This window comes from Solea senegalensis, linkage group LG17 (assembly GCF_019176455.1).
Source record: "Solea senegalensis isolate Sse05_10M linkage group LG17, IFAPA_SoseM_1, whole genome shotgun sequence".
Classification (NCBI taxonomy): Eukaryota; Metazoa; Chordata; class Actinopteri; order Pleuronectiformes; family Soleidae; genus Solea; species Solea senegalensis.
In genome coordinates this window covers 12893426-12915430 of record NC_058037.1, presented here as the reverse complement: position 1 = coordinate 12915430, position 22005 = coordinate 12893426, and the positions used below count along the sequence as shown (strand labels likewise).

The following is a 22005-nucleotide window of genomic DNA, read 5'->3' as shown; positions in this document are numbered from 1 at the left end:
TTGTCCCCGGTTGTGCTATGACTTACAGATCTGTGAAAACCCGCTGCCGTCAAACGCTTTACACGGACGTACTTTTGACGTAAAGCGTAACAATCATGGCGTTTCTATGAGTAGTTGTGTACTTGTCCTGTCGCCGTGAGAAATCTGCCTCCTGGTAGTTACAATTTGTTCACCTGTCACCCCTAAATACTGTGAGGAGTTTAAACTGTTTCTTTTAAATGCGTTTGTGCTTGTTTGACTAACTATAACGTCAATTTGCAACTGTTGAGCTAACTTGTTAGTGAGCACAGGCTAGTTCCACCACGTTGTGTGTCTGTTTTTAAATGTAGAGTAGATTTGACTGTTGACTCTATTTGCTTCAGTCTTTGATGCTGATCAATCGCTGTGTTTACATATCTGTGCTGTTCTTATTTCAGAGCTATGACGATGGTTCAGCCCTCACCAGGGAATTGAAGCCCTGCAAAGGAAAGGTTCAAGAACTATCTTACAAAAGGGAACATGTTTTGTATTCTGTGTCGCCAGGGGTATTTAAGATATGTAAGTGAAAAATATGCACACAGCAGCAGCACTGGTTAATGTTTGGTTTTTGAACAGACCTCCTTTTAATGACCTGTAATCTTGACACATACTGTATTTTCCCAACTCCAGGAATCCCAGGAGCATATGCACAGTCTGCAACATCACCAAGAGCTGGAGACGGTGCTGGGCATGTGAGTTACTTTTTTGTCAGATATCATAAAGATTACCTGTTGGACTGACCATGAATTAATCTCCTCAAGTCAACAGAATCACATCAACCATACAGACTAAGTTCAGGTCTGAATCCAACACATTCATTTTTTGATGCTCTTTTTTTGGCTGGGACATACAAATACATACAAATAACTTTCACCCCTTCACACAACTGTCATACAAAATTAGGAGACGTTTGATTACACGGTTTCTTTTTCAGAATAAGTAGCCCAGATAAATGTTTGTGTTTTTCGACAAGCTGATGACCGTAACAAGGTGAGTATCTCTCCGGATGCCTATGTACAGTTCATCTGACAAAAAACATTTTCTGGTTTTGTGTTGATGAACAGGAACCAGCTCCATGAATGCTTTGCGTGTAAGGTTTCTACCTTGAGTATATGTGAATACGGCCAGCACATCTCCACCGCTGAACACATAGCCAACTTAAGGAAAGTGAAGTCGAAGCCTATTTCTCTGTGTGATACTTTGACCTACAGCACCATCGGCTACCTCCGGGCGAGAAACAAAGCTTTGGCACGCAAGTAAGAATTTATTTTGCTCATCGGTTAAAAAGTCCAAAAGATTTTTCTATGCATTAAAAGGAGTGCATGTGAACTCACAACTCTTTTCTTCACAGGAATGCAAATTTGAGTTGTCTGAAGCGGAGGCTGGCAGAAACGCAAAAACGACAAAGAAAATCTGCACAAGTGAACGCATGGACTCATGGACAGATTCAGGAAACTCACCAGACAGGAGGAAACTATGCTGTTGTCCAAAACAAAGAGAATAAAGTGGCCACTCAGCAAAGACCCCTTTACCAAACAGAAACACCTCGGCACAATCAAAGTGGAAGATTGGCTGGTTCTTCAGGAGAACATGCTGGTAAAGCTTGGCATCAGGGTTTTGTGGGAGAGCACGCCCCTCAGCCTCCTCACCAGATGAGACATGATGGCAACTTTTCTGTCTGCAACCAGTTTTCAGGCAGTGGGCAGCACTCACAAACGGAGAGACAGTGCAACACACAAGGAAGTACCCTGGCTGACGCGCCAGAACAAATGACATGGTGTAGCTTCAGCCAATATGACCGTGATTACAGACAGCATAATGGAGTCTTTGATAAAGGCCAGAATGAGTGTGCTACATCTTCTCAGCCAGAACTCGTGGCTTCACATTGTTCTTCTAATCCTGCTCTAGAGGACACATCCACCAGTGCAGCTCCCGTAAAGCATGTCAATGTCCCCTCGATGCTGAAGCAAATCAGAAGAGCGCTGGGAGTGAGGGAGCCGTGCAGAGCAGAACGTGAAGCACGAAAGCAGAACAGTGAAGCGGCTGTTCGAGTGGCTAGTCATAACACCGCACAACAGACTGCAACACAGAAAGTGCAACATTCAGGTGCTGGGGCTACATCCGTGCAGTCTCCACAGGTCGACACACCTGCGCCTGCTGCCCATGCTGGCGTCTCTGCTTCCAACATTGCTTCTGCTAATCCACAGCAGACAGCTTTCAATGTGGGACAAGAAACAACTCTGCATAGTGAGACGACATCAGTAGTTGCTGATGGACTGTCAAACAACGGGGAGAGAGAATCCCAGCGGGTTCTCGCCAGCTCCGTTTCTCGCAAGGTTCGAATTGCCCACAAATCAGGAAAAAGTCAGGAAGTGAAAAAGGCTGGACTTAAACCTACGCCGAACAAGTTGCTCACTTCGTCAGGTGCCAAGAATAGACAGAGCCGGACGGGGGTTTTCAGTGATGTAAAAAGAAAGAAGCAGGACAGATTTATTGGAAGGCCCAGGTGAGAAAAACACCAGCAGGGGTGGAGCAAATGTACCTTTTATTTGTTATATGTCTGTATTTATGTTGTACATTGTGTGTTTACAGGTTTGGAATCAAGTTGGCCAAACCTTCAAGTGACCAAGCAGGCACATCACAGCCACAGGACACTGACTTGCCTCTGTCTGAAGGTTTCCACTGGGACTCAATCCCATACACTCCTTCAGACATACACTTGAATTTAGCTCCTCCAGCCCAGGACACGACCGGTACCAGCTCCCGCAGGGAGACACAGTCTGAACCTCAGATGCAGGAAACTTGCACAGCGCAGCAGGGTGGCGGGAGCAGTCCCACAGTCACAGCAGTCTCTATCAAAGTTGAACCACAGTGGGAACATGAATCGAATCAAGTTTTGGGAGACAATGGCGGTGCCAAAAAGCGGCAACACAACAGCGTGAGTAGCATATCGTTCATTCCTACATGTAGTTGCAAACTTTAGTTTCCTGCCACGTTCTTATCGTTGTAAATAAATTGTTCATTTTCTTACAGAATAATGACTCTTTTGACAAAGAGCCAAGTGTAAAAATGAAAAGAGCAAAGAAAGGTAACCAGATTTTTGTGCAATTAAATCACTTAAAATACACTATACACATGGAACACAGACTGAGAAGAAAATGTTGTCCCACCAATCCTTACCGATTGCTTAAATACAGGCCAGGATCAGATGGACCAGCTGCTCGCTGTGTCTCTGCGAGAGGACGAGCTGAGCCACTCCCTGCAGGATTTGGACAAAAGTCTTGTCCAGGCTCGCAGCGCCCTGCAAGCTGCTTACACGGAAGTCCAACAACTGCTGCTGTTGAGACAGCAGGTACCACACTGCCCACACTACCTATAATGAAGAAGTTATGTCCATGTAAAATAAAACATATATGTGTGTATGTGTGTGTGTGTATGTATATATATATATATATATATATATATATATATATATATATATGTATGTATATATATATATATATATATATGTATATGTATATGTATATATATGTATATGTATATATGTGTATCTGTATATGTATATACATAAATAAATAAACATGGCTGACCCCCCTCATTGCTTCTTTTGCTGTTTCAGTTTACTGCTGAGGTCGACTGCCTGAGAACCAAGCGCATTGAGATCCTGCAGGGGATGCAAGGTAATGTACAAAAACCATACAAACAAATTTGTGCACCCTCAACAATGCAATGCATAATAACAATATCTTCTTTTTTTCTTTTTTTTTTAGAAGGTTACTCCAGAGCATCCCATGTAGCGGAGAAAGCCAGCACCTCATTACCAGGTGCTGCTGCTGCTGCTGCTACTCCTTTACAACCAAGACTCTCTCCTCGTCCTACCTCTAGTGCCTTCCTTATGTCTTCTGGACAGAAATCACCTGCCACAACGACTTTGTCTACTATAGCTGGACAGGCCAATCACTTTGACTCCTCAAGAACTGCTGCTGCTGCTGCTGCACCTCAAGTGCCTTTAAAACGACCCGTGCCCTTATTTCCTTCTGACCCACCGCCGCATGTTGCTGCTCCCACGCTTCCCGCTGCTGCCTTGACATCGGTGAATACTGAATCTGCCGGGCAGCAGGAGCAAGAGTCAAGGCAGGGGTTAAAGGACTGTGTAAAGACGGCAAGGGATGTACAGGAAGCAGAGTGGACAGTTGAAAGTGATTCCCAGGAAGAGGCGGAACAAAATCAAACTAAAGGAAGACGGTCAGCGTCAGGGAAGACTATTCCTGTAGGAGACCGAAACGCGTCTGCTGCAGTGCCAGTGGACGGTGACGGTAATGAGAGTGATGACTCTGTCAAAATGATGGAGTTGGATAAAGTGTTCATAAACCTTGATGAATCAGAAGATGAGGACTTGCCCGACATTGTCTCAGATGTTCCTCTTCACAAAGAGTCTCGGCAGAGTCCAGCAAGTGTGACATTGAGTTCTGCGAGCACACAGACTTCTCAGCAACTCGTCGTTGACAGGTGAGTTCTGCCCTTTTTTTTGGGGGGGATGTGGAGCTCTGAAATGTCACAGGTGTGTCTTATTTGAAATATGACTGACCTTTTTTTCTTCCTGATCCCTCAGTAAAAATCAGTTTAATTTGCTGGTCAAAGATGAAAAAGCTCCCGTGGGTGAGGAAATGTTTCTCGTTCTTTCAAAAGGCACACAACAATGAAGGTGGTTCGAAACATGTCAAGCGTTTTTATCACTCGTGTCACAGAGTCCGTCAAAGATGAGGAGCCGTCGTTGGGAGTGTTCCAGAATCACACGGGGCCTGTCCACGCCCTGCAAATCCACGGTGGCATGTTGTACACGTGTTCAGGAGACAACACGGCACGGGCCTACAGTCTGGCGGTGAGTTGCTCGTGGTTCAAAGCGCAAAGCTGTTGACTCTCAGTCCATTCGCGTCCACTTACATGTGTTTATAAATGTGTACCTCATTTGAACTCACTTTAATAACATAATGTTTCAGGCATGAAACGTACCAACCAAACGTTATTTTGGTTCAAACTAAGAAACCTCGAAAAAAGAAAATGAACCTGTATTTTCTTCATTGCTGCGTTGCCAGACCAGGGAGTGTAAGGCGGTGTTTGACGGTCACACACACAAAGTCAACTGCCTGCTGGTGTCATCGCTCCCGAACATGTCTGCCCGCCTCTACACTGGGTCCAGTGACGAGACCGTGCGCTGTTACAGCATAAAGGTACAAACATCTGGCCGAGATATTTTCCTGTGTTTACTGGGTTTCTGATGGGTTTTTAACCAAAAAGTTATTTAATTCTGGCAGATTATAGGCCATTGATTTCCATTTGCCTGTTAAAACAAACCTGTAAAAAGCCAGCACAACCAGTGAAAGGCAGTTTTTCATTTGCAAAATAAGTGAGTACACACGCTTAAGCCCAAACAAAGTATTGACTGGATCGTATCAAGTCAAAATGAGTTAGAATTGTTTGATTTAAGCCCGCTCAGTTTTTGTTGCCCATTCAAATACCTGTAAAAACAGTAAAATGCATGTTTTTCACTTGCCAGAAATTGATTACAACCCCTACCTTGCAACTGAAACGATGTTTCTGCCATGAGGGTTGTATTTGACAAATTATAGCCCACTAAGTCTATTGTCCATTAAAATACCAGTAATAGAACCAGTAAAATAAACCATTTCAAAACCATTAAAACTATGCACGCACGTCTGTAAGCCTTGTACCCTCTCTGATTTAGTTTCCTGTGTTTTTAATGCTTTGTTTTCCTTTTTTATCTTTTCATTTCAACACACACACACACTCTTTAGTCAAATAAGTGCCTGGAGAAGATCTCCTTACAAGACCGAGTGTTGTGTCTGCACATAGCCTGGAATACTTTGTACGTCGGACTCGCCAACGGATCGGTCGCCACCTATGATTCAAAGGTGAGTTAAACAGGTTCAATTGAATTGAATTTAAACGGGTTGATGTATTGTGGTGAAGTATAACGCAAGTTCTTTTGGTGTTCAGACAAAAATAGAACTCTCTCATTGTGCAGATTCTTATTTTTTCTGATCAATCATTCTCATGTACACTTTCGTAATAGACTTTAATAGGATCGTTGCTTCCCTCTCACATTATTCTCGTCAGACTCTGAAACAGCTGGACGTGTTTGAATGCCACGGCCCTCGGGGCGTGAGCTGCCTGGCCAGCGCGCAGGAGGGAGCCCGCCGCGTGCTGCTGGTCGGCTCCTACGACAGCACCATCAGCGTGCGCGACGCCAAGAACGGCCTGCTGCTGCGCTCGCTGGAGGGTCACACCAAAACTGTCCTGTGTATGAAGGTGAGGGACTGAATCTGCAAAGTGTCATGTGACTGTTTCACTCGAATTATCTATCGACGTGATTTTATTTATGACATATCAGACCAGAAAAGGTTAATTTTATCCTCCTAAATAATATTTTAACATTTGCAGCAACATTCTTCATCATGAATGTGGGGAAAAAAAAGAAAAAAAACCTGCACACACAAACTGAACTGGTTTTGTTTGTCTTCAGGTGGTGAATGACCTGGTCTTCAGCGGCTCCAGTGACACATCGGTTCATGCTCACAATATCCATGTAAGTGTTTCATGAGTGTACAGTCGGTGATACTCGAGTATCTGAAGCCCGCTGTTTTAGATGTAGAGCTGCAACTAACGGTTAGTTTCCGTCATCGATCAATGTGTCGTTTATTTTCAAGATTAATCGAGTAATCGTTTGGTCCATAAAATGTCAGAAAGCGTTAAAAAGATGTCGATCAGTGTTTGTCAAACCTGGAAATGATGATGTCCTCGAAATGTCTTGTTTTATCTACAAACCAAAATGATGGACTTTTAATGATTTATTTGTGATCTGGAGCAAAGAAACTAAAATATTCACTAGTTTTAACCATGAATAAAGCTTCAAAGCAATGAATCGGTTATCAAAATAGTTTAGTAATCGATTAATTGTTTCAGCTCTGTTTTAGATGTTAGATGATCAGAATACTAGGCAAATGTTGATATACTAATAATTTATTACCAAGCCCGTTCAGTCATAAAATTGTTTAAACAATTATATTTGGTAAAAACTGTCCATTACATGTAATTGATTTATACTGTAGGGTAATATAAAGTATTTTAATGTTTACATATGAGGAAAAAGAAACTTTGCCCACCACTTATGTCAGCCTTTTAATATATTTTTATTTTTGTTGTTCATAGACGGGCGAGTTGATTCGGATCTACAAGGGTCACAATCATGCCGTCACAGCGATCTCCATCTTGGGGAAAGTGATGGTCACAGCTTGTCTGGATAAGCTGGTGCGAGTGTATGAGCTACAGGTATTTACACGTCCTCCGAGCTGTTTTCTACGAGGTTTTTAAAAGCTGACAAACTGGCTTTGGCATTCACACTTATGGATATGCCAAATAAATTCTCCTGTCCTTTTTTTTTTACCTTTGGTCAATACTCACCTTACTCACAGACGAGCTGAGTTATATTTACTGGAGATTCAGGAGCATAAAACACTGTTTTGTGGTCAATGATTAATGTCTTTGTGTCCCTGCCACAGAACCACTGCCACAAATAAGCCCAATAAACTAACAACAAGAGTCAAATTATTATTTTATTCACAGTTTTGACACAGTATATTTCAATAATAAGCAGTGCAACCAACCATTAATCAGTCAGGTTTGGACACGCCTTCTCATTCAATGTTGTTTTTGTCACTTTTTAAAGTGTAGTTTAATAATGAAGAGAAAGAACACACATGACTGTGATGATTATGTAGTAAACACACACACAAAAAGGTGTTAAACAAACCAGAATTGTGCAAAGCTGTCTTTAAAACAAAAGATGGCCACTGAAGAATCTAAAATATAACAGTTAACTCTATATTAACTATTCATGACTATGCAAAAACATCCTTTGTGCTTTTATATACTCTAGATATTTTATAACTTTGTGTCTTTCTTCCTAGTCACACGACCGCCTGCAGGTGTACGGCGGTCACAGTGACATGGTGATGTGCATGTCCATCCATAAGAGTGTGGTAAGTCAGTCCATTCTTGACCCTTTTTTGCCGGAGGTTGATGAGTAAAGACTGAATGGTTGTGTTTTATTCCTCATTTCTAGATCTACACCGGCTGTTATGATGGCAGCATTCAAGCAGTCAAGCTAAACTTGATGAAAAACCACCGCTGCTGGGTGAGGACTAAGCTTTGAGCTCACTTGAAGAACAATGACTCTTCTTAAATATGTTCCTTTTTTTGTTGTTGTTCTAACTAACATTTTAACAACTCTTGTCCAGTGGCATAACTGCTCTCTAATATTCGGCATGGCGGAGCATCTAGTGCAGCATCTTGTAGGAGATCACACCAACCAGAAGCTGCAGACGGTCAAGTGTCGCTGGAGAAACTGCAACTCCTTCTTCTGCACTCAGCAGTCAGTTCAGCAGGTGACGGACTAATGGCCTTTTCTCAAGCCCCGCCCCCACACTAGAGCGATCTGGCCCTTCCGACGATCATGGTTGTCTTCCAATTTTAGGCTGATTTGATTTTGAACAGATTATCTGGCCAAATTATCCTGTAGTGTGAGGGATTAACAGACGTTGTGTTCTTTTCTATTGAACCAAAACTTGCGCGCGCAAACACACACACACACACACACACAGAGCAGCTATTAACTGATGACGCAGACAGTCCGCCTCCATGTCTGTTTACATTCTGATGTCTGAGTTTCTGTGAGATCCCTAATCCCTGGAACATCCTCCCTTAAAATCGTTTGATTAAACACAAAGTGTGTGGTCCTGCGTCTGGACTGGATCGTCCAAGTCTGTGTTGAAAAGTGGCTACAAAAATTGTCGTCCGTGTCATATTTGAAAATCCTCTATAGTGTGGGGCGGGCTTTACAAGCACGAGGATCTTCATTGAGCAACGCATGAAAACTCTGCTAAGTTTGATGTTCTTCCTTCCCACAGGAGCTGCCTGTCCACATGCAGTGCCACGTGCAGAAAGACAGTGAATTCAGTCATGACTGAGGGGACGCAGAGGACGCCGGGACTGTCATCCGTTACAGTATTTGAGCCTCTTTTTTGTCTTTCACGTTGTTTAAAAAAAAAAAAGGATTTCCACTTGAATGGACACGTGGATCTCTTTGACCTTGTGAACACTGACTGTTAAGTCAATGGAGGACACACACAAAAGAAACGACTGCGCGCTCAAGCATTTCATTTGACGCCTTACTGTGCATGATTGAATCTCTTTTTGTGAAACGGCTTTTGCAATAATTTGCCTTTTAAAATGAATCTTGTTTACATGTATATCAATGAAGGTTGCGATCTCAGCTTTATGGGTGTGTTTCAACTTCCATCGTCACGCTTTGTGCGTGAGCTAAACTATCACAGGTCATTGATGCTGGTGGAGTTGGTGCTTTGTCTTTACAAAAACATTCAGGAATTTCAAGTCCCTTGCGGTCGAGTATTTCATTCTGACGTCTTCCACAGTGTCGGAAGGGATCATTTAGTCAGAAGTAGAACAGAGAAATGGCGGCTTTACTGTTAAAAATGTATAAACGTGTCGTTTGTGTGTGTAAATATCACAAAATCATCATTTTTTTTATCAGTTCATTATTACAGATTTGATTTTTGATTTGTTTTTGTCCTACACCAACAATATTTTGTTAGGTTTCCTGACTCCACAGCTGACACACATTTACTCTTGTCTATCGTCACTCCTACACGTGAGAGAACTTTGATCATGAGAGGATTATTTACAAAACTGCTGCTAAACATGCTCAAAAACTCATTTCTTTCCAGGCAACAATAGAAAGGAGTGAACACTGTCAACTTGTATGATGTAATACTTTGTGGTTTCATTTGTTATTAATACATACTGTGTGTGTACGGCAATAAACGGACAAAAATAGTCATTCTTCTGATTCACTGACTGCTTTGACGAACATGATGTTCGTAGCTTTACGATGTCAGTGTTTATATCGTTTGCTCGGTGGGAACATGGAATCTGTTCACATTAATAGGCTCTTAGTGCACTCTGTTCACTCTGGCGGTTTAACTAAAGAGAGACTGAAGTGACGGGAACAAAACTGCTGCCGTAAACGTGAGCGTGAATGTCCGCAGCTGAGTCGGGTGTGGGGGGGAAACGATTTAAGAGTACATGGTGAGCTGGAGCCACTGCAAAGACACAAAGAGAATATGTCAGATGAGTGAAATAGTCTTAAAATAAACAACTACAGGTTTAAATGCAGGCTTAAAGATGACCGTGAGAACAAAATGTCACAGTTTATGCTTGTTTTGGTTTGAACAAGTCTTGAAATGTCCAGTTTATAATGATAAAACTAAAAAACCAGCAAATCTTCTTATTTAAATACAGTTTTTTTTGTATTCATTGAATAAATTAGGGATTATTACAGGTCCCTCAGACCATAACTGACTTTTTCTTTTAAGCTTATTCATTTAAGTGGTTTTGCATACAATAAAATATAAAAATAACACCAAATCTTAGCTATATATGATGTACTGTACCTCCAGCACGTTGAGTTTGATGATTCCGTCTCCGTCTTTGTCAAAGGCATTGAAAGCTCCTGCGAGAGAAACCCACATTCATGTGTGTGCTTTTTTTTTCTTCTTCTTTTTTTAAATAGAAACCTTTGAGGCTGAGCTGCATGTGTTCCTGCAAAGATTTGAATTTGTACTCACTGAACATGCCCTCGAGCCTCACAAAGCAGCAGATGTAACTGTCGAAGTCGATGTCGAGTTGTTCATCCGAGTAGCGCATGGCGATGATGTCGTAGAGCTGTTTGTTGAGGTGAAAGCCTTCATGTGGAGACAAAAGTTGGTGTGATATATGTGGAAAATTAGAAAGCTAAGATATTTTATTGTATTCTGTAGAAAATTCTATTGCCATGGTTCTCAAACTGTGGTATGTGCACCAACGGTGGCACGCAAGCTTCCTCCGAAATACCGTTCTTCGTAGAAAATAATAATAGAGTCAGCTTATGTGAGGAAGGGGAGGATGATGAGAGAGCAGATTATTTTATTGTAAAATCTGCCTCCTGTGAAAAGTCTGTAGCTGACTCCCCAGCTTTTCCGGTTCTCAGAACGTTCTGGGAATGTTCCCTGAAGGTTCCTCCCTATGTTCTCCTAAAGTTATCCCAATGTTAGTTTTTGGTTGCACATTCGGTTACCAGAACGTTCCCCTAACGTTACTTTGTCACAACCTTCATATAACCTTTGTAGAGCGTTCCTTTGGTTTGCACGGCCTATTTACACCACTGTAAACACTAAACACAAAATGCAGTAATAAAAATGTGCAAATAGAGTCAACAGTTATTCCCGTCACGTCACTCACCTGCATCATTAACGGCGTTCCTCATCTCAAAACTGCTGATGGAGACTTTTTTGTCTTTCTTGTAACGCTTGAAGATCCGCTGTAAACAAAGAGACACTGACAGTTAGTTAGTAAGGTAAAATAAAAAAAAAACAACATAAACAAACGTAAAAGTGACTGAAAACACTCAACCTGCCACTCCTTGATCTTTTTCCACATGTGCTTGAACTCCTGCAGGTTCAGCTTTCCTGTCCCATCCGTCTGGAAGAAGTTCAGTCATAGAAAAACCAAAAGTACAGATTTTGATCTAGTGGAGATCACAGGAGGGATTCAAACCAACAACCTACTGATGCCACTTTCCCACATCTTAGAAAGGATACGTCCATTAAAGCGATCATACTGCGACACGTCTCGAGGCTGAAACCTTCTTCCGTCTTTATTTCGCTATCTGTGGAGACAATAGCGTTTAACGTTGAGACTGATTACGTCAACGACAGCTCGTCTGTCCGGCGCACTCACGTTTGGCGAGCACGTTCTTCATGATGGTCTTGAGTTCATTGGCACAGATCTGCATGTCCTGGTGGGAAAACACGTTTTGTGTTCAGCTCAAATTAAACACGCAGCGTTCACCCGTCATCGTCCTCAGTCTCACTGGTACTCACGTCACCAGAAATCTGTTGGTAAATGGCCCTGAAATGTTTTTCCTCGTCGGTCTCCTCGGGTTCTAGCAGTTTATGCTGAGGACATTGAAACAAAATGAAGAAAAAGAAGATACATGACACTTGTTGCTGGAATTAAAAGTAAAACAGGTTTCTAGAGCAGAGAGTAAGAAAACAGTATCATCTGCATAGAGAATGGTGTTTTCTAACTGCCTTGTTGCCTGATTTTGCTCCATCACTGCATGTTTTGATTTAATTATGTGTGCATTTCCCCACTGCACCACAGGAGAGCAGCACATGTGCAACTGAACCGAGCACTCATGGGAAAACAGGTGCAGCTGAGCCACTTGAGATCATTTGGCTTCAAACTTGGTTTTATTATTCGTAGCAACGTTATTTGACCTAGTCAAGATTGCATTACGGGGTCATCGGCGCAAGGCAATTATGATGAGGCCAAAGGTCAAAGTTCACTTTGACACAAAGTTGCCATCGATACACATTCACGTTAAACACTACCTTTGGTTTCTTCCTCTTCTCCCCCTGAATGTCGTCATGCTCAATCTCTTTGTTGGCGCGCGCTCTGTCTGACACAAACACAATAGGCTGGCAAGTAGGTAATGGTCGTGGTTTTTGAGCGGAGAGAAGGGAGTTAAAAGACAAAGAAAACAGAAAAGAGAACATTAATATAGATCCTCCACCATATACAATCTGTATATTCAATGGTGGCATTAACGACAGCTGCCAATGTCGCCCGAAGCTGACATATGACAGACAGAAGAAGGGGTGGGGGGGAGCAGAGTTTAACAGCAAATGGTGCACAACTTGCATGCGTTACCTTTCCTTTCTTTTTCTCGTCTTGCTGATTCCCAGTAAGACGAGGACGGACGGGAGGATGAAATGAGACGAAGAGGAGGAAAAAACACTCAGACATTGAAGTTTGTTAGTCATACTTGTGAGGAGAGAAAATGAGTGAAATACGTGCACTAGGAGAAGATTTCAAGAGCAAAGTTTGGAATTATCGAATTCCAAACTTGGATTTACAGTCAAGTGATATTGCAACGTGAAAGCAGATCGTAGTCACAGTGGATACAAGGAAGGAAGGTGGGTAAATAGGTAGGTGGGTAGGTAAATTTCACCACTGCAGTATTGGTCCAAATTATTCAAATAAACCCACTTTGTCCCTGCTACTTCATTAATCAACTTGCAAACCTGCGTTTTGCCAGTCTCGATGGTGTTCTCCGTTTCCCTGTGATGAGAAACAGACACATTAGGATTCCTATGACGTGATGATGGTTTCACTGTCAAAAATCCCCCATAATAACGTCATCGGCAGCGTCACCACCACAGACGCTCGCCGGCCCCACCCCCAGAGCTCCTTACTCGGAAGTGCTCTTCTTCTCAGAGAAAACCCTGAGGATGTATTCGCCCTCTTCATGGGGCTCAAAGGTCGTGGGGATGACGGCGTACTCCCCAGGAGGCAAACAGAAACGTTCGGTCACCTCTCGTAGATTAATGTAGGTTTTGCATTTAGCTACGGAGGCTGTGTACAAGAAGAAATCCTTCTCTAGATGTTGATCTTCCCCTTGCATCTGTGGATGGAAATAGTGAGATTTAGAAATTAGAATTTGATCGTTCCACTGGTTCTCTATTTTCACTACAGTACTTTATGTCTATTAGTTGAATATTATGCTCAGTTGTATCAACGAGCACATTATCTCATCACTCACATTTACATATTTTGCAAAAAGCCAAATAATTGGTAAATCTGTCTTCTCAAATCTGACGATTATTCCCAAAAAGTGTCTTGAAACACTATAATACATTTCTCATGTCACTACATGTACTGCACACACAACTCTCTGGAGTCACAGGTCAATGTAATGGAAAGTAATGTCCTTCACCGAGATGGTCATACCTCCTCTGGTACCTGCAGAGACACACAGGACATGATAGTTTAAATCCAGTCGATGCAGATTTATGGAAAGATACCAGGAGGAAACGTGGGATGTTAAAGTTCTTGTACCTCGTAGATAGAAAACCCGATGGTGAGGAATTTAGCTCCTTGGAAGCGTTGCTTCCGTCGGCCTTTCTGCATCAGAGCCACAACAACAGTGCAGCCCACCTTTCCATCCTCTGGTTCATCATCCTCCTCATAAAGTTGCATCCGGTACTGGGGGTTTGTCCAAAACGTGCCTGGAAAATGCAAGATGTCATTCTGCTGACTGGAGTTTTATGAGACTTAATCCCTTCCCCGGTGACTGGCCACCAGTCTGCTTCCAAAAAAGAAGACTTACTCGGGAAGTTCCTGCAGCCGCCAGCAGAGCTGCCTCTCACCCAGCGGCCCTCATTGACCGATACAGTCCAGCTGTGTCTTTCGTCACCCTGCAGGGCATCGGGGGTCAAATTACACATCTCTAGTTTGGTGAAGTTCCTCTTGAACTCGTCGAAAGACATCCTGGACGGGAACACGAAAGAGGAAGCTGGTAAGAGAAAAACTTTCCTTTCCTGAGGGGTTTTTACCATCTTTTTTGGAATGGGTTGCTTCCCACGGAGGGTGTATTATTCTTTATAGATGGTAAATCAGGCTAAATGAATGTGTTAGAATCAGCGTGGTAATGTAACAAAGTACTTAAGTACAAAATTCCCGTATCTGTACTTTACGTTGTGATTTGTATTTCTAGCAACTTTTACTCCGCTATATTTCCTCTAACTGTCTTTGTTACTCGTTACTACCAAATAAAATCAGAAGAAGAAGAAGAGTTGGTATTATGGTCTGGATTTTCTAGTCTTGATGAGCTGTTTACTGCATAGTTTTCACCCATTCAACATGGGGTTAAGTGTCTTGCTCAAGGACACATATAGACTAGCAGAGCCAGAAATTGAACCCATAACCTTCCAGTTGAAAGACAACTCACCCTACCACTGAGCTACCATGGCTCCAACCTCACACATTTTATATCAGAAAATTGCTTTGGATACTTAAGTAAAAGTCTTAAAAGTATATGACATTAACTGTACTTAAGTAATATTATATTACATTATATAGTATCTGGTAAGATGCTTGTACTTTTACTCAAGTATCCCTTTAAGGTAAAAATGTAAAAGGTACAGCTGATGGTGTTTGATTTTAGAAGAATACCAACCAACTGCACTGAATTCATGGTGAATTATTGTGAATGATTCTAAAAATGGGCCAAAATGAAATGTTAAATAAATGTCACACCGGTTTCACTTACCAGAACTCACTGGACTCTACAGTCTGTTTTTTTAAGTTCTCCTTATCCGCGATGGAAATAGTCGACCACTCCTCTGAGCTATGGAAAAATAAAACCACACCAATAAAACCGTGTCAACATTCTGCGGCGCCAGTTTCTCATTTCCGACCTGAGACGCGTTAGTGACACATTATGTACCAGGACCGCAGCAACACTGTCAGGACTCGAGGCAATAAATTCTCACCTTGCATTCCACGGTCCCTTCCACAGCACGCGGCCCCAAGGATTGCGCAGGCGAATCAGGCGGATTCTGGAGTCCTTTGCAACTTCATCACACTGACGATGGCAAGTCATTCGTTTTAGTGGGAAAGTAAATTATTTACATACATTTTTTATGTTATTTTTTAAAAATGTTGCAGTTACAGCCAGACAACATTTAACTGTACCTCCTCCAGGGCTATGATGGAGTAGGCATGACCTCTGATCAGCCCCTGTGCCGTTCGAGTCTCCAGTTCACTGGCTGAGACAACCTGAGAGGTACAACATACATACACACACGTCGAGAGGAAATTTATCACCAAGTGCAACTAAATTGTTAAATTATGAAATGGTTAAACTCTGAGCTCTCATTCACTACTGTTTTTCATTTTTAAATGGTTATAATTTATTAAATTATCTATTAGATAACTATATATTATATACTTTATTTATATAGTATATTAACAGAACACAGACTGGATATTACAGATAATCCATCTTGTCCAAATATGGTATGGATACATTAAAGAATCAAACTCTAAATCAGCTAATCCTTCTTGTTGAAAAAGGCAAAATTGCATGGTAAAATGATCAATTAATGGTTATTATTTGTGTTATTTGTGCTGATATGAGATTTTTTTTTTGTTTTTTGACACTCATGCATATTCTTTTTCTTTCCCAGGTTGGATTATGTTACACGTGTCACTGCAGCACGTCCACTGTGTCTTCCCGTGTTTTTCCACGCTCTCATTCGACCACTCACGTCGATGGAGCAGCCCATCAGCGAGCCTCTCTCGAGCGCCTTCCTCATGATGCTGTAGAGATCTTTGGGCGCCTCGGCCAAGTCAAAGAACTCGGTAACGCCACCTGTGAAATCCTCCATGGCCTCCAGTGTGTTCCCCCCTTTCAGTGCCTCATAAGACCCGTGCAGCCTGAGAGAGACAGAGGTAAAATCATTCTGTTCAGTGCACAGACATGTTTGTTTTCTGAGGCATAGATTCTTCACAGCCTCTGGAGCAATGTGGAAAAAAATATGCAAACGGTAAAGGTCTTAACATAGGTTTTACCTCCAACTGTAATGTAATGAGGTTATAAGTCAGTGGTTTCACATGTAAATCATCTACATTGTCACCCATGGTTCTCAATCTGTGGTACGTATACCACGAGTGGTACGCGAGCTTCCACTGGTGGTACTTGGAGGAAAATCATAAATACTGGAATTTTGACCACAGTGTGTAGGAAATTAAATAATAAGAGTCACCTTATCACTCACTCCAGCTTAATCTAATTTCACTATACCGGTGTGTGGAATATATATGAGGAAGAGGAGGAGGATGAGTCTTCCTCCTGTTATTTAAAGTGTGAGAACCACAGATAACTGGTCAAATTACTCCAATCTGATGTTTCTGTGCGACTTACTTTGCGTAAGCCTTTTCCAGAAGAGCGCTCCAGAACTCGTTCTTCCTGAAGGACTTGGTGAACACCAGCTTGTTGTTGCAGGTGGGAATGCGGTCGTCCACAACCACATCGACCCACTCCCCGTAACGCCAGAACTGAAAAGCAGGGCACAAGGTGAAAGTGGGTAGTTAGTAATGAGACGAGACAAACAGTCACTAAATACAAGTCTAACCTACTGTGTAAATACTAAAAAACAAACTGAGACACTGCAAAAAAACAAAACAAAACAGTAGAATTTTAGTAGAAAATGTGATATAGAATGAAAACCTGGAAGTGGAAGATGCCGGCGTAGTTCTCAGTGAAGCTCTGATCTCTTGGAATGACTCTGTACAGCAGCTTCTCATTCAGCGTCAGACAGGCGATGGCGGCGAGCAGCCAGCAGTCACCTGTCAAGAGCAGAATCACGAGATATGAAACAAACGCAAACCACATCACTGCAGGTGTCAATAACTGAACAGGGTCATTCCAATTGTTCCTCTGCTTTCCATACCAGGCCTTAGCCTTAGCGTTAGCCTGGGTTCTCATTTATATTTTCTGTACTTCGCTACTCTGTCGGTCTGTTTCTGCTTGTAAACACACAGGATGTTGGCATATAGCTGAATATTTATTAGCTGTTTCTTTTAGTGTTATATATTTATTTATTTAAAATGAAAATAAAAAGTTGGGAAAATCTGGAATATCTGGAAAAACTAGCAGGAAATAAAGTTACTTTACAACTCAAAGTCCAAAATTACCCAATTCTCCTTGACAGATGTCAGTCCTGTTGGCTCCATCTATGATGAAGTGAGGGCTTTGACAAATTTCCTGTCGTAAAGAAAAACCACAATCAAGAGATGTTTCTGAACATATTTTGCAACATGTTTTTATTCTATTTCTCTCATCATGAAAGACTGGGCAAGATGAAATGACAGATGAGGTATATTTATTTGATTGTGCCACAAGACTAACATGGACTACTAACGGACTAAAAGACTGATGAGGTCAATAGTAGGACACATCTGAAGCACCTTTTCTATTCTCTACCCTTTTCAATTTCATGGACGATAACAATCAGACTTATGATTAAGGCCTTAGTCATTCACGATTAACATGATAATAGAAATTCACCACGATTAATCAAGAATCAAGAATTTTTATTGTCATTACGAGGACATAACGAAATTTTGCAGTGACTCCCAGCTTAAAGGCACACAATAAAATAACAAAAATAACGAAAGTCTTAAACACTTAAATAAGACACAACAAAATATAAAACTGCAAGTATGTTCACAGCACAATCCCCTGTGCTGTCCTCACCACCCGAGCTAAGTTCTTCTTGTCCCGTGCTGTGCAGCTGCCGTACCACACTGTCACGCTGAGACACAGGATGCTCTCTAAAGTAGCTATGTAAAAGTTTATGAGCAGCTGGGAAGAGCCGTTGTTGGGCCTTCTTCACCAAATGTGAAGTATTCACACTTCAGGAGAGGTCAGAGGAAATGTGGATGCCCAGGAACTTTATGCTGTTTACACGCTCCACCTCCTCTCCATGTATGCTGAGGGGAGCGTGTTCAGTCTTCCTGGACCTCCTGTAGTCCACTGTGACCTCCTCGGTCTTAACTTACTGTAAAGGCTTTTAATCCAGATAAGCGATAATATTGTATATTGTATACTGAAAACTCAGTTGTTTTTTTCTGATCAGAAAAAAATAATTTATAAAATTAGAGTAGGTAAATGTTTTGTTGTTAATAGTTCTTGTACATCAGTTTGCCATTTTAAACTAATGGTCACAAAAATGATATTTATTGTTTTCTGTAGTAGTCAGCATTTAAACTCTGCTTGACATGATTTATGACATATGGACTTGACCCTGAAACTGAAAACTAGTTGGAGAGATTTCCCAGGGTGTGCTGGACGTTGGACCGCGGGTCGCCCTCTGACTTTCACTGCATATTTGTGAGAAGTCAGCTGTTAGAGGTCAGCGGGTCATGACTCTTTAGTCCTCTGGACAAGTGCTAATGCTGCACTGAGCACAGCAAAGCCCTCACCTCATAACTACATGGCACTGTCAGGGCAGCAAGGTTGACAGCTTCAGTGGGAATCTTGAATCTTCTGCCAAATGAGGCAGCTGTCATCAGGGATATATTTATGCTGGAGCTCTCTTTTAAAGCAATGTATATAGGTCATGGGAGCAATTTCATGTCATGGGATTAAATGGGTTTTGTAAAAATGATTTCTAACCTCGGGATTTGGAATGACAAAGGAAAATTATATTTCTGTTATGTACATGTGTAACTGGCTGGCTTTTCTCTGATGTTTCCTCCTTATTTTTTTATTTTTCTTATAAATTATTAGTTAACACAAGAAGTATATTGAAATCTTTTGAGATCCATTGGGCCAAACTATAAACTCAAAAAATGATGTAATATCCCAAATGTTCCCAGAAGATTAATAACATTAAAAATATTATTAATTAGCTCTTATTCAGAGTTTATTCACATGATACTTTGGCAGAAACTTAAGTCCTGTAATGACACAACTGACCATAACTACAGCTGTAGAAATGCAGCCTCATGTTCCAAATTTAGAGTGGACACCTCTGCTGACCCCTCAGTGTGACTCATGTATCAATGATCTCATGTCAATGTTTTTAGAGGCAATTTCGTCAGCCATTAAGGCAGCAATTACAGTTTCATATTTCACTGGATTTCAACAAGGCAGCAATTTGAAATTAAATATTGTTTTGATCTCATTCATTTGCAAGTAAGCAATCTTGACTTTTTCCTGTGTGAGCGAATGGTCAACAAGCAAATGGATGGAGACAATAAATCTCAATAAGGACCAAATTAAACTGATTAATCCAACTACTTTAACTCCAGTAATCTCTCTGCATTCAATATTTCCATTTAATCCTACTCAGACTTAAAATGTACAGTCCTACTATACATAGTTATTTGCTTTGTTGCTGAGAAATTATAACTTATAAAGTGTGAAGCTATAGGAGCTTAGTTTAGCATATAAAAAAACTGGAAATGGGAGTGAAAGCGCTAGCTTAACTCTCTCCTGGGTATAAAAATATACCACTAGCATGTCTAAATCTCACAAATAAACACACTAAACAATATAGTTTGTTTATTCAGGTTGGCTGTGTCCTCTACTAGCCTTGGTGCTAAGCTAACCTAAGACAGGCTAAGCTGACAGTTTATAGTTATCAGACACATAAATTTGTTATCTGCCTCTTTGTGCACTTAATGTTGTACAGGATTTTTTTAATATAACATGGTTGTTTTCAAATGAAGTGCAGAGTAATTAAAATAACAATATTTTTAAATAATTGTCGTAGGTTATGTTTGTGTGTTCAATAGTAATATAAAAAACACATAATGATACAAGTGATATTACAGAAGGTGTTGTTATGCCATGTATTGATTTAATTTTATTCCCAAGAATCTTAATGTGGAACATAAATGGTTAAATGGTCTTTTCTTTATATAGCCATATACACTATCACACATTGTTCATACTGGGGCACACGGTTGGTGTAGTTGGAGTTTGCATGTTCTCCCCTGTGTTTGTGGGTTTTCTCCGGTTTCCTCAGGCATATTTGGGGATAAGGCAAATTTGACACTTTTCAAACTGACTGTAGGTGTGAGTGGACGGTTGTTTGACTGTGATGGACTGGTGACCTGTCCAGGGTGTACCCTGCCTTTTGCCCTATGTCAGCTGGGATTGGCACCAAAACCCCCTGCAACCAAAGTGTGGTTAAATGTCACCCCCTAAGCGTTAGTCTATCAGTGTTTACATTTGTGTCAGTTTGCTGCCATGAAGTACAGTACTGTGAGTCAAGGGACATATAGCATGTCACATACTCTCTTCATGCCAGACCTAATGTCTAATGGCTGCAGATCAGACCCATTTGCTGTTTACAATAAACCGAACGCCAATCAAAGATTTGTGTTTCAAGAACATGTGAAAACCTGAGACCAACACTGCTCAGACACTATGCTGCCCACTCATGGCAGAGAATGTTCCTCGATCAGCTGTTTGTGACTGTAGAAGGTGATAACCTCGAAGAATGCACCCGCAACCATTCAGCCCAATCAACGTGACATCCAATCTGTGTGCGGTGGAGTAAGTGATGAGACATATACAGATTTTAGAGGAGAGCTTTTGCAAACATGTTGAGTTTATCTTGGGCCTACACTAATGGATGTGATAATGATGAAAGACTGGCACTCACCGAGGGGCGCTTCCACTCAAACTTCATGGCAGGTCTGTGACTATAGAAGAGTGAGGATTCATTTGCAGGGAACAGGGGGTCCTCAAACAGAACCTTCTTCTTCACATATTTGTCTCGCAGCTCCAGAAATGTCTTCAGGCGCTTGGCATCTTTGACGGCCTCATTTCTGCTCAGAATCGCAGAGTAGATTGAGTTCGCACCAGCAGGAGCATAATCAGCTTTTTCATCAGGCTCGAATGACGCTTCACTTTCAAGAAGCACTTTCACCTTTGTCTCTTCCACAACTGGCTCTTTCTTGTCATATTTTCTGTCCCCCATCTTGTGAGTGTTTACCTTAGACTGGCATTTCTATTTCAGAGAGCAGGTCATGAAGTAAAGTCCTTCCTTAGTTGTAGAAACAGAGAATGAACTTGCAAAACAGCCCAAAGAAACTTCCTGTGCCCTCCTCCCTGACTCTGGTGATCACTTTTAGTTCCTTTTAACCACCCAACATGCAGCTTCTCACACAAACACTCCCACAGTCACTGTTGGGTCCCTGGACCTAAATATAGGTCTCTTTCAAGGAGGGGAGGAGGCTTCTCAGAGAGAGACCCTGACCGTCAGGGGTGTTGACTGAAATCTATACCATGAATGCATTTTGCTATCACCAAATCATGAAAAGTACATTTATGGAGGTCACAAGACGTCAACAAGTGGTTAGAATGATCATGAACCAAACATGGATTTAAATGTTTAATTCCTTATTTTATTAGGAAGTTAAACTGAGGCTAAAGTTTCTTTTAAAAGTGAGACTTTGCCAAGAAAGGAACATTTCAGTATCGTACGT

The 22005-nt window shown here is 41.5% G+C and overlaps 2 protein-coding genes across 5 annotated transcripts; one reads left to right on the top strand and one right to left on the bottom strand.

The window, feature by feature from the left end:
• Positions 1-90: 90 nt before the first annotated feature.
• Positions 91-9951, top strand: znf106b (zinc finger protein 106b). Of its 3 annotated transcripts, none has more exons than XM_044049756.1 (21): positions 91-154; positions 417-537; positions 649-710; positions 1083-1274; positions 1370-2524; positions 2611-2956; positions 3052-3106; positions 3216-3370; positions 3638-3698; positions 3789-4527; positions 4631-4677; positions 4767-4900; positions 5115-5249; positions 5835-5951; positions 6157-6348; positions 6563-6625; positions 7249-7368; positions 8007-8078; positions 8162-8233; positions 8337-8483; positions 9006-9951. In XM_044049756.1, exons 2-21 carry the CDS (start codon positions 499-501, stop codon positions 9063-9065), a joined length of 3963 nt encoding a protein of 1320 aa, XP_043905691.1. In that variant the 5' UTR covers positions 91-154; positions 417-498; the 3' UTR covers positions 9066-9951. The 3 variants fall into 3 exon arrangements, with proteins under 3 accessions (XP_043905691.1, XP_043905692.1, XP_043905690.1); XM_044049757.1 differs by having other exon boundaries at positions 97-191; positions 3792-4527; XM_044049755.1 differs by having other exon boundaries at positions 97-191.
• Positions 7635-21690, bottom strand: capn3b (calpain 3b). Of its 2 annotated transcripts, XM_044049758.1 has the most exons (23): positions 21180-21690; positions 17698-17767; positions 17231-17349; positions 16925-17058; positions 16269-16437; positions 15694-15777; positions 15492-15583; positions 15269-15346; positions 14327-14487; positions 14056-14225; positions 13948-13959; positions 13413-13621; positions 13242-13278; positions 12868-12891; positions 12549-12635; positions 12036-12110; positions 11893-11950; positions 11754-11821; positions 11566-11634; positions 11395-11473; positions 10743-10859; positions 10569-10627; positions 7635-10217 (listed from the first exon to the last, which is right to left on the bottom strand). In XM_044049758.1, exons 1-23 carry the CDS (start codon positions 21495-21497, stop codon positions 10191-10193), a joined length of 2316 nt encoding a protein of 771 aa, XP_043905693.1. In that variant the 5' UTR covers positions 21498-21690; the 3' UTR covers positions 7635-10190. The 2 variants fall into 2 exon arrangements, with proteins under 2 accessions (XP_043905693.1, XP_043905694.1); XM_044049759.1 differs by lacking the exon at positions 12868-12891.
• Between the last annotated feature and the right edge of the window lie 315 nt (positions 21691-22005).